General features: G+C 40.2%; 1 protein-coding gene across 2 annotated transcripts in view; it reads right to left on the bottom strand.

The window, feature by feature from the left end:
* BUB1B (BUB1 mitotic checkpoint serine/threonine kinase B) overlaps positions 1 to 13,211 on the bottom strand; it is a 65,805-nt gene that overhangs the window by 19,740 nt on the left and 32,854 nt on the right. Inside the window, exons 9-12 of one of the 2 annotated variants that reach the window (XM_014459417.2) lie at positions 8,652 to 8,881; positions 5,326 to 5,438; positions 4,701 to 4,816; positions 2,778 to 2,827 (exon numbers count right to left, since the gene is read on the bottom strand). In XM_014459417.2, the coding sequence (XP_014314903.1) occupies positions 2,778 to 2,827; positions 4,701 to 4,816; positions 5,326 to 5,438; positions 8,652 to 8,881 (509 nt within the window). The remainder of the gene's footprint in view (positions 1 to 2,777; positions 2,828 to 4,700; positions 4,817 to 5,325; positions 5,439 to 8,651; positions 8,882 to 13,211) is intronic. The other variant, XM_014459418.2, reaches the window with a different exon arrangement.

Genomic DNA, 13,211 nt, shown 5'->3' with positions numbered 1-13,211 from the left:
GTGAGGCTGAGGCCGTTTTCCAGGCTGGCCATGGCGCAAGCTGGAAACAGGTATCTAGGATTTATCTTCTATAATTGAAACTTTGTTGCCTTGGTCCGGCTTGAAGCCTGGGTTGCCCTGGCAACCAGGTTCCCAGCCCCCTCCTTGAGTGGAGGCCATGCCAGCTGGAAGCAGGTATCTGGGATTTATTTATCTTCTATAATTGAAACTTTGTAACCTTGAGCAGAGCTCAGGGCCGGCCAGGGCAGGCGGGAAGCTTGGCTTCCTCCATTGCCAGGGGCAACCTAAGCCTCCTGCTCGCTCCAGCTCCGTGGTCGCAGCCATCTTTCTGACGGAGTGAGAGAGTGACATTTAATTTGCATGTTACTATTTTATTAGATAGGATAATTTCAAACACATTAAAGATCATCTATATATATAAAAAGCCAGTGACCATAACGCCGTAACAACCGTTTGCTATGATGCCCACTGTGGCCAGCGAACCAGCCCGATCAGGTACATATGTCTCCTTTTTTCCCCATTGACCCAAGAGCTCTCTATGTGGTTTGCTGAGGCTGATCCCTGGCCAGCATTATAGCTTTACTTATTCCTCTGCTCAAACCTGCTCTCTTCCCATTCTTCCTAGTTACTGTTCCCAATAAGTATCCTTTACAGTGATGGCGAACCTTTTGAGCTCGGCGTGCCAGCATTTTGAAAAACCCTAACTTAACTCTGGTGCCGTGTCACATATAGAAATCTTTTGATATTTGCAACCATAGTAAAACAAAGATTTATATTTTTGATATTTATTTTATATATTTAAATGCCATTTAACAAAAAAAAATCAACCAAAAAAATGAGTTTGCATGTCACCTCTGACACGTGTGTCATAGGTTCGCCATCACTGCTTTAGTAAGTACTGCCCACTACCAGGCTCTCCCACCCCGATCAAGGGTGGCCAAACACCCCACCCCCTTGCTCCCGGCCACCACCCTGATCGGCCCACAGCCCTTACCCCTGATTGCCCCTCAACCCCAATAGGGGGCAGAGCCAGCCGACCAACCTCTTGCAGCCCCTCCCCCTGCCCGGATCCACCCCAGATCGGCCCCCCATCCTGATCAGGGGCAGGGTCAACCACCCATGGCCCCTCTCCCAGGCTGCTGGGCCCCCGATCGGCACCCCCCACCCCATTTGGGGTTGGGGCCAGCCGGCCCACAGCCCCTCCCTATGGCTGGACATGTCCCCAGTCGGCCCCCCAACCCCAATCGGGGGCGGGGCCGGCCGGCCAATCGCACACGGCCCCTCCGCCCAGACAGCCCGGCCCTAGTTTAATAATAATTATCTAAACATGGATGATCTTGCTTATCTTTATTCCCCACCACTACCACACTCCCCAAACTCAACCCAACTCCAGATTATTCTGATACAAATCCAAGACATCATATCATTTCATCTATACAAATTTCAGTATGTATTTCCATGAGAGGCTCTTTTTAAAAAAGCATAATCTCAAAGCATGATTCATAACTATAGAATTAATAATTTCTGAATATCAACTATTCAATCAGAAGTTTCACATTTTACCAAAATTTTTTATAAAGTTTGAACTGGGGATGCAGAGTAAGATCCATGTATTGTGACTAGTTAAAATGTCTCTTAGCCCACCCAGTGTAGCTCAATGGATGAGCATTGACCCATAAACTAAGAGGTCCCCTGTTGGATTTCCAGTCAGGTCACATGCCTGGTTTGAGGGCTCAGTCCCCAGTGAGTGGTGTATAGGATCAAAGTTTCTCTCTTATCAATGTTTCTATCTCTCTATCCCTCTCCCTTCCTCTCTAAAAATTAAATAAATAGTAAAATAAAATGTCTCCCAAGTCACTTTTATTCCATAGAATTTTTAAAAAATAAATTGTTGTTGAAGAAACTGGGTTGTTTGCTCCATAATGCTGAAATTTTTTTGCCAATCACATCCTTCTGTGTTTTTTAACCTGTTCCTCCCTGCTTTTATTTCCTATAAAAATTTGGTGGGAGGTTTATTAGAATTAGAGCTTTACTCAGATTTGATTTAATGTGTTTTTTTTTAAAAAGTAACTACTTATGGTGATATTCATGTTCTTACCATTTTAACATGTTTCTAAATGGAAAAGATAACAAATTGGAATATACAATAGTCTTAGTTTTAAGTTTTTTTCTTTGTTCCAAAGATCACTTTCCAGTCTTGGCTGCTGGATACTAAATTTCCGAGAGGGATTTAATGTACACTAGCTAAAGTGGAAGATTATTTGGTAGTTAGTATAAATTTATATTTACATTTAAACCAAATATTTCAAAACACTTTTTTGAATGTCTCATATCAAATCATATGCTTATAAATAAACTAAAGGCTCAGTGCATGAATTCATGCACCGGTGGGGTTCCTTGGCCTGGCTGGCGATTGGGCCGATCGGGCCATCTTGCCCAATCCTGATAGGAGGGATCAGGGCGGCCGGGGAAAGGGACCGCGGGAGGTTGGACAGCTGCGGGAAGTTGGCTCTGGGAGCACAAAGACCACTAGGGGGCAGCTCCTGCATTGAGCATCTGCCCCCTGGTGATCAGTGCGCATCATAGTGAGCGGTTGTTCGGTTGTTTAGGCTTTTATATATATAGATTCCATGATTCAAAGATACAATAATAACTTTAGTCCCCCTCTCTGCCTTCTTTCAACTCTTTTTATTGTAATTAAGAAAAATATTTATCACTTGTTATATAAAGCATGGGTTATCAGCAAGTTCTTCATGACACTGTCAAATGCAACTCACCTTTAGAATGAGGTTGTTCTTGCCAAATGTTTTCTGCAAGTGAAGTTTCCCTATAAAGAAAATTGTTTTAAAAGATGTGCTTACTACTCACAGAAAGAATTTTTAAGTTTAGTAGGCTTGCTCTGGCCAGTTTGCTAAGTGGTTAGAGCATGGGCCTGCGCACCAAAGGGCCTCAGGTTCGATTTCTGATCAAGGGCACATACGTGGGTTGCAGGTCAATCCCCAGCCCCTGGTTGGGGCTTGTGCGGGAGGCAACCAATTGATGTTTCACTATCTCCCCCACTCCTTCCCGTCCTCCCTCTCTCTCTCTCTAAAAAAAAAAAAAAAAAGAAAAAGAAAAAAAAAAGGCAATGGAAAAAATATTCTTGGGTGAAGATTAACAACAAAAAGCCTAGGAGGCTTTTTTATTAATCTTTTCACTCCTAGATAAAGAAAATATTCTAGTACTGTCAATCAAAATTCTTTAAAAAGATGGAACCTTCAGTCATTATAGCCATTATAGAAATAAGAGAGGCCCGGTGCAAGGATTCGTACACATTAAAAGTAAATTAATTAGAAGGTAGCCAGCGGGGTAGAACTGGGCAAGGCGAGCTGGACACACCCTGGAGCCAACTTCCTGCAGTCCCTCCCCGGCCAGCCACACTGGGGTGGCACCGGGGCTCGAAGGGCGTCTGCGGAGTGAGTGGGGTCCCTCTGGCAGGTGGGGTCCCTCGACCTGGCCTGCGGGGAATGGGCCGAAACTGGCAGTCCAACATCCGGAGGGGTCCTGGAGTGCGAAAGGGCACTCTGCAAAGTTGCTGTCGCTCGACAGCTCCTTCGTTGAACGTCTGCCCGCTGGTGGTCAGTGCGCATCATAGCTACCGGCCAGGCGGCCGGTTGCTTAGGCTTTTATATAAAGACTAGAGGCTGATGCATAAAATTCGTGCAAGAGTAGACCTTCCTTCCCTCGGCTACCGTCACCAGCTCCCCTCTGGCACCCGGGACCCAGGCTTCCCTCGCAGCCCCGGCTTTGTCCGGAAGGTCATCTGGAAGGACACCCAGTCTAATTAGCATATTACGCTTTTATTATTACAGATGTTTGATAATAGATGTTAAGTTACTTTAATAGTATAAGCAGATTACAAAATGGTAAACTCTCATGTGTTTCTTTTTTTGTTGTCGTTAATCCTCACCAGAGGATATTTTCCCATTGATCTTTTAGGAGAGAACGGAAGAGAGAGGGAAAGACAGAGAGAAACATCGATGTGAGAGAAACACATCGATTGGTTGCCTCCTGCACACATCCCGATCAGGGCCCGGGCTGGGGAGAAGCCTGCAACCAAGGTATGTGCCCTTGACCGGAATCGAACCCGGGACCCTTTGGTCCGTAGGCCAATGCTCTACCCACTGAGCAAAACTGGCTAGGGCTCTCATGTGTTTTTTAAAAAATGTTTTTATTGATTTTAGAGAGAAATAAAAGGCGAGGAGAGAGAAACATCAATCGGCTGCTTCCTGCACGCCCCCTACTGGGGATAGAGCCCACAACCCAGGCATGTGCCCTGATCTGGAATCAACCTGACCTTTTGGTGTATGAGATGATGCTCATCCAACTGAGCCACACATGCCAGGGCTAAACTTGCAGTTTTATAAAACAAAACAAAAACAATGTTAATAGTAGTCATCTCTTGGTGGTGGAAATGGGCAGTTTTGCCTTTTAAACAATTATTTATATTTGATTGCTTCTATAATGTTTGTTAGTTTTTAATAGAAAAAGTCATTACCCTGTCCTCCCTCATCAGCATCAAAGTTTATGTTGTGACAGAGACTTGCAAAATCATGTCTTGATACTACAGAAGTCAAAGAGACTTCAAGTCACTAGAGAGTCAGAGGTTGGTTGTAAATGCCTTCCCATAAGCATCATCCTTTCCACCAATGTGGTCCTACCTGGCACAAGAGTTTTCTGGACAAACAGAATTGGGCACAGTCATTCCTGGTATTTCCTGAGATTCAGAAGCAATTTGCAGTTCAGCTGTCTCTTTTGTAGGCATCTTTTCTTCTTGCTGTTTGCATTAAATAAATAAAATCAATTTGTCCCCTCTATCTAGAAAATGCTACCTATTTTCAATCTTTAGTTCCAAAATTAGCTTTATCATACTTTCCCCCTAGATATCCACCAATAAGATAAAATGTCTGTTCCACAAAAGTTCTTTCCAATAATTTATGTTCCTAGTACCAACTGGCACTGTTATGAGAATTCCAAGCATATACTGAATTTCTTTAGTTAACCCCATTTTAATGGAGAATGAATAGAAAAAAAAGAGCTAAAATTAGAGGTAACAAAACAATGGTTTAGAATATAAGAAGTTAATAAATTGTTTCACATGCCACTAATTCAATTTGAAATCACTTGTAAATTACTTTCCTATTCAACTTTGCTGCTATTAACAGTTAAGGAACTACAGAAAACTCTAAATGGGGGTTGAGGACTTTTACCTTCTATGCTTTTACATTGCACAAATTTGTTTCAATAAACTTTAGTTTCACGTATTAAAAAAAAGAGAGAAGTAACCTGATCACCCGCTCTTTCTTGCTGAGTAGTTTGAATTTCTTTTAGCTTCTTCTCCATCTCTTCAATTTGTTTCTGCATTTCTGCTTTCTTTTCTGCAATGATCAGTAGCTCAGCTAGAAACAATAAGGTTGGCTGAGGCATTTACTCCTCATAGCAATTTACTCTGTCAAAACTGCGTTTGGGTTTCATGTCCTCAATATGGATGTTAATATTACAGATGTGAATGATATAAGTGGTGCAGAACCCTCAACTTGAGGTCTCATTTATTCAGTCAGTAAAAAATAAAGTACCTACTACATGCTGAGCACAACCCTGAGCATTTACATCTCAGTGGTACATAATGCAAAGTCCTTGGTCATGTGATGCTAAAATTCAATTTGGGGGAGACAAACACACATACACATTAACATGAAAATCAGGTTTAAAAATAAAGTAAAATAGGTGATGTGAAAATATGTGACTGGGTATGGGATGGAAGTCAGGGGCTATTTAAGGCCAGTGATGAGGGGAGATCATTATTAGAAAGAGACATTATAAAGCTATAACCTGAATAATTAAGGGCCAGTGTTATACAGACTAGGGAAAGATTCTAGGCCAAGAGACTAGCTGGCACAAAAGCCCTAACGAAGGAACAATATCATTGTGCTCAAGGATCCAAATGAAGGCCAGCATGGTATGCAGTATGGTAAGAGGGAAAAAAGTAAAAGATGGGGTTGGAGAGGTAAGCAGAGGCCAAGTCACATGGGGGTAAAGAGTTTATATTGCATTCTAAGATAATGAAAAACAATGGAGAATTTTAAGTAAAGAAGTGACATAACCTGATTTTTTAAAAAGATCATTTGTTGTGAGCAAAACGGATTGTGTTAAGCCCAGAGTGAATGTAGAAAGTCTAGTTGTAGTTTGAGGTAACGAAACAATGTAAAAGATTGTGGTTTGGATTAATAATGGGAGTGGTGATAAAAGATTTGGAAAATTTGGGGTGGTAAAGTTGATGGGCTTATTCATTAGTTGGGGGGCAGAGTGAAAAAAGAGTGATCAAAGATGACTTCTGGATTTTTTTGGCTTGAATCAACAGGGTGCATGGTCAAAAAGTTATTGGGTGATAAGGTCAACAGTAAGACCATGTGAAGAGTTGGGCAGTAGGGTTGAAGAAGAGATCACAGGAGGTATGGCAACCATGAAATTGAGAAGCCATACTACTGGATGGTGTAGGGATGGAAAGGAAGATACAGAGCTAGGTACTGAGTCAATTAATGAATGATGGGGAGTGACTAAGGAGGCTCAAGAGGTAGGAAAAAAAATGGAAGGACATGGATCTGAAAGGAGCTAGAGTTTTTGGAGAAGGGAAAAAATGGTTTGGAAGTAGCAATGGGAAAAATGTACAACTACCTTGTTTCTCTGTAGGCCCTACCTGTGGCTTCCTTATTTCTAGTATTCCTACCTGATAGCAAGTAATCAGCAACAATCTTTGAAGCCAGTTTTTAATAGTAACAAGAAACCACTTCATTATAGGCATGAGGATTTATAAGAATGCAATCTATACATAGCAGGGGAATTACATGTTCATGAATTAGATTCAGAGACCAGCTTAGGAAATGAGTATTTAAAAAGCCTCAGAGGTCTTCTCATCTATTCAAATACCATCTAACCCTAACATAGGTCCTTCTTTGGCTAGCTGAGAATAAAATGTACTTTCATCTTACATCTATATATCTGGTATAAGCTAGACCTCTCCTAAAGAAACAGAAGATTTTGTTTGTTTTATTCATGCTGTTTTCTTTTAATTTTTAAAAATTTTGAGGTATAATTGACATTACTATGTTAGTTTCAGGTACACAACATAATTATTCTATATTTGTATATATTGCAAAATGATCACCATAATAAGTCTAGATACCATCTGTCACCATACAGTTGTAAAAATTTTTTCTTGTGATGAGAACTTTTAACATTTACTCTTTCAACAACTTTCAAATATGCAATACAACATTATTAATTATAGTCACCATGCTATTCATTACATCCCTAAGACTTACCCATGTTGTTTCAAATGGTAAGATTTCATTCTTTTTTTGTGGCTGACTAATAGTCCATTACACACACACACACACACACATACACACACATTTTCTTTATCCATTCATCTATTGATGGATACTTAGGTTGAAGGAAACACTAATTTTTTTTATCTGAGTACCTATTAAGTTCCTTTCCCAGCTCATATTAGGTTACCCTCCTAGCCTACTTCTTTGTTAGGGTGGTTCCCATTTTTTAAAAGCCTCAACCATCTCCTTGCTTTCTAACCATTCCCCCTCTCCTACCTATATACATAGGTTCCATTTTTCAATACATTAATTTGAACCCAGAGCACCTTTGTCAATCTTGATATAGTTGATATGACAAATGAAGGCCATTCCAAACTTACTAATAACAGTCTGCTTTATAGAAGTTTGCTTCTAACTTGTCACCTGGAACTCAGAAATTATTTTTTCACAAGTAAATTATAAGAAATGGTCAAATTTCCCAGCTAGCCTTACATATTCCATATCCTCTTTCCATAGTAGGTTATTCTGGATATCTGTGTACAAAGATATATTTCTTCTTTCTTCGTATAGATCCTAGTCAAAATATCTAAATGGATGAACTTTACTTTTGGACCCTCCCCTACCTCCTTTTCTGTGCTATCCCTTATCTTCTAACGCCTTAAGCTCCAAATACTATACTTCAATATTTTTCAGCCCATTCAGCACTACCTCTTGCCCCAAGTACTCTAGGTTCCAGAACAGAACTGCTACCCATTTTCCCAAAATTCCAAAGTTCTCCTTTTACAGTAAAACTTTCCTTAATTTAGAAAGAAGATACTGTCTTTAAGAAATAATACAAATAAATATCATCTAAGTGACTGAGTATGTTAACCTAAATAAACCCTGGGGGAAATTCCAGGTAGAGTATCAAAAGTCAAGTGAAATATTTCAGGCACGATGAGGAAAGTACTTTACGGGGAGGCATGGCATGTACATGTATGTATGTCAGGTATCATAGCTGTCTGCCTATTACAATGGTGAATATGAAATGTTCCTACAGTTCAGGGCTTCCTCTCTTCCTTTACTTTTGAACACAGACTTAGTTGCTTAGTTTTTTCCCCTCAGGGGTCTCATGGAAAGCAGCATTGGGAGATCAGCTTAAATAGAAAGAGAAACAGTAGAAACCATAGAAACATCACAAACATACAAAAAATAAGGCAATTTTCCTCAGACTTAATATACTAACCTTCCTACAACCAAGTTAAGTTATTTTGACAAACGTAAATAGATCAATACACATACCTTCCCTTTTCTCTTTTAATTTCTTACGGAAAACTTCAGCCCGGATCTCTTCAAAGGAGAACTCCCCCACTCCTGCATAAATCTTCTCCTTGCAGTACATCACCTTGTCTTTTTTCTCCTCAGACGCTTGCTGATGGCTTTGAACTCTTTGCAGGAGATCACCTTCTTCCTTTCCAGGCTTTCTTGTGCTTAGAATATGGTTTATACTGGGTTCAATTTTACATGGTGTCCTAAAAGAAGCAAAATAATTATTATTCACCATACAGATTAAATGAGTTATTTTTTACATTTTGATAAAACACAAGTACAATGTTAGCAGCAAGACTAAATGTGATTGATTTTTAAAACAAAAACAAAACACAAAAGGTTGAGAAAAGAGCCTACAAATAATTTACATTGGTTATCAACAATCATGTTCTAAGTACTATGTTATAATTAGGAAGAAAATTAGCCATAAGTTAGGGTCATCAAATATTTATATTCCTTATAGGTAAAAAAATACATATCATCGCCCTAACCGGTTTGGCTCAGTGGATAGAGCATCGGCCTGTGGACTGAAGGGTCCCAGGTTCGATTCCGGTCAAGGGCATGTATGTTGGTTGCGGGCACTTCCCCGGTAGGGGGTGTGCAGAAGGCAGCTGATAGATGTTTTTCTCTCATCGATGTTTCTAACTCTCTATCCCTCTCCCTTCCTCTCTGTAAAAAATCAATAAAATATATTTTAAAAAAATTTAAAAATATATATATATCATAATACAATTTCTTTGTTTTTTAAAACTATGTTTTTATTGAATTCAGAGAGAGGAAGGGAGAGGGAGAGAAACATCGATGATGAGAGAGAATCATTGATCAGCTGCCTCCTGCATGCCCACTCTGGGGATCGTGCCCGAAACCCGGTAATGTGCCCTGACCGGGAATCGAACCATGACCTCCTGGTTCATAGGTCAACGCTCAACCACTGAGCAACACCAACCAGGCCACGATACAATTTCTTAATCAAACACAGTATATGAATGGAAATTAACCTATGCAATATACCCATTTCCCACTATGTAGCACCCAAAAGAATTGGAGTTAGGAATACAGCATTTAGGGAACTGATGGTATGAAGTTCAAGGTTCTCAGCTGAAGGGGAAGAATGAGAGTGGTAATATAGGTTTGAAAAGAATGAAATATAAAGTACCCCAATTAGGATAGCTCAGATGTTCTCAATCCTGGGCAGAATGACTTTATAACTTTTATTTTCTTATATACCTTTTCACAATAAAGACACCTGGTCCTTATCCCAGTCCACTGAATCAGAGCCTTTAATGGTAGGGTCCAGCATCTATATGCTTAAAAGGCTTCCTCAATGCCCTAACTGGTTTGGCTCAGTGGATAGAGCGTCAGCCTGCGGACTCAAGGGTCTCAGGTTCAATTCCGGTCAAGGGCATGTACCTTGGTTGCGGGCACATCCCCAGTAGAGAGTGTGCAGGAGGCAGCTGATCGATGTTTCTAACTCTCTATCCCTCTCCCGTCCTCTCTGTAAAAAATCAATAAAATATATATTTTTTTAAAAAAGGCTTCCTCAACTTGCTTAACTTGAAAAATTTTTTTTATGAAAAACCCATATAAATATCGTACTTAATGATAAAAGATGGAATGCTTCCCCTGCTAAGATCAGGAACAAGACAAGAATGTCCATTCTTGCCACTTTTATTTAAACTGAAAGTTCTAGCCAAGGCTATGAGGCAAGAAAAATAAGTAAAAGGCATCCAGATGGAAAAGGAAGAAGTAAAGTGATCTATATTTATAGATGACAATCTTATATATAGAAAATCCTAAGAATTCACCTAAAAACTATTAGAATAAATGAATTCATAAAATAAGGATACAAGATCAATATATAAAAATCAATTGTATTTCATATACCTGCAATTAATAATCTGAACATAAAATTAAGAAAACAATTCCATTTATAACAGCATCAAAAAGAATAAAATATTTCATAATAATTTTTTAAAGGCAAAACTATAAAGATAATATATAAAAATCAGTGGTTGCCAAGGATTCATAAGAGGGATGGATAAATAATGTAGAGAGAATATTTAGGTCAGTGAAAATATTCTGTATGACACTATAATAATGGATCTATGACACTCATTTGCCAAAACCCATAGAACTGCGAAACACATTAGAGTAAAATCTAATGTAAGCTATGAACTTCCTATATAATAAAAGCCTAATATGCTAAATGTCCAGTCGTCCGGTTGGCCATTCAACCAAAGCGTAATATGCTAATGATATGCTAAGGCTGCTGAACCGCTTCCTATGACGTGCACTGACCACCAGGGGGCAGATGCTCCAACTGGTTGACCAATAACTATAATGTGCACTGACCACCAGGGGGCAGACGCTCTGACTGGTAGGTTTGCTGGCTGCTGGGGTCTGGCTGATGGGGACTGAGCGAGACAGGCTGGACACGCCCTGGAGCCCTCCCGCGGTCCTTCCCCTGCTGGCCAACCTACCATGTCCCTCCCCAGCTCTGATTGTGCACTGGTGAGGTCCCTCAGCCTGGTTTGCGCACTCTCACATTCGGCCCTACAGTGGAACTACTGGTCGCTATGATGCACACTGACCACCAGGGAGCAGACTCTCAATGCAGTGTGCTCCCACAGGGGGAATGCCACTCAGCCAGAAGCCGGGCTCATGGCTGGCAAGCACAGCAGTGGTGGCGGGAGCCTCTCCCGCCTCCGCAGCAGTCAGACATCCCCCAAGGGTTCCGGACTGCAGGACCTGCCCCGAGTGCATGAATTTCATGCACTGGGCCTCTAGTTAGTTAATAATAATGTATCAATATCCTTTGTCAATTCATAACAAATTGTTAATTCATAATAGAAACAGCTGAATGTGCACAGGCTAGTATATAGGAACTCTTTGTACTTTCTGCACATTTTTTCTGTAAAATGTAAACCTAAACAGTAAACCTAAAACTGTTCTAAAAAATAAAGTCTAAGGGGGAGAGATCAACCAAAGGACTTGTATGCATGCAAATAAGCATAACCAATGGACACATAACATACACCAGGGGGGTGAGGGCATGAACGGGTGGGGGGGGGGGCAATGGGGGGATAAGGACACATATGTAATACCTTAATCAATAAAAAATAAAATATACTCAAGCAAAATAAAAAAATAAAGTCTACTAATTTTTTAAAAGAGTGCAAAACTTGTATTCTGAAAACTATAAAACACTGTTGAAAGAAATGAAAGAAGATATAACTAAAGGAAAGACATTCCATGTTCATGGATCTGAAGATCTGATATTGTTAAGACAATAATATTCATTATATTGATTTACAGATTCAACACAATCTGAATCAAAATCCCAGCTGCCTATTTTGCAGACATTGACAAGATGATCCTAAATTTAATATGGAATTTCTAGGGGACTAGATGGTTAAAACAATCTTTAAAAAGGACAAAGTTGGAGGACTTACACTTCCGGATTTCAAAAGTTGTCATAAATCTACAGTAATCGAGACTGCTTGGTACTGGCATAAGGATAGATATATAGATCAATGGAATAGATTTAAGAGTCCAGAAATAAACCCATACATTATGGTCAATTGATTTTCATCAGGATACCAAGACAAATGGTCCAACAAATGGTGCTGGAACAACTGGCATCCACATGCAGAAGAATGAAGTTGGACTCCCTCCCTTCCTTATACCATATACAAACATTAGCTAAGAATGGGTCACAGAAATGTAAGAGCTAAAACTATAAAACTCTTGGAAGAAAACATAGGAGTAAATCTTTATGCCTTTGAGTAGGCCAAGTCTTCTTAGATACAACACCAAAAGTACAAGAAATAAAAGGATGGACTTCCATCCAGAATATATAAACTCTTACAACTCAACTATAAAAGACAGATAATCCAACTGAAAAATAGACAAAGGATTTGATAGGCATTTCTCTAAATAAGATACACAAGTGACCAATAAGCCCATGAAAAGATGTTCAACATCACTAACCCTAATGAGATACCACTTCACAAAGGCAATAACAAACAAACAAAAAATTGATAATAAGTGTTTATAAGGATGTGGAGAAATTGAAACCCTCATTATGGCATTGTAGAAATATAAAAAGGAGCAGTCTCTTTGGAAAAAGTTTAACAGTTCCTCGAAATATTAAGCATGGAGTTAATACATAACTCTCCAACTCCCCTTCTAGGTATATACCCAAAAGAAGTGAAAACATGTCTACACAAAAACATATACAAATGTTCAAAGAAGCATTATTCATAACTAGAGGCACGGTGCACGAAATTCATGCACAGGGGTGGGGGGACCCCTTAGCCCAGCCTGCACCCTCTCCAATCTGGGACCCCTCAGGGGATGTCCGACTGCCGGTTTAGGCCCAATCCCAGGGACATCCCTCTCACAGTCTGGAACCGCTGGCTCCTAACTGCTCACCTGCCTGCCTGCCTGCCTGATAGCCCCTAACTGACCCCCCTGCCAGCCTGGTCACCCCCAACTGCCCCCCACCCACTGGCTTGGTCACCCCTAACTGCC

The sequence above is a fragment of the Myotis lucifugus genome, unplaced genomic scaffold (genome assembly GCF_000147115.1).
Source record: "Myotis lucifugus unplaced genomic scaffold, Myoluc2.0 scaffold_109, whole genome shotgun sequence".
In the NCBI taxonomy this organism is placed as follows: Eukaryota; Metazoa; Chordata; class Mammalia; order Chiroptera; family Vespertilionidae; genus Myotis; species Myotis lucifugus.
The sequence above is the reverse complement of the archived record's forward strand: the minus strand, read 5'-3'. Positions and strand labels throughout refer to the sequence as shown.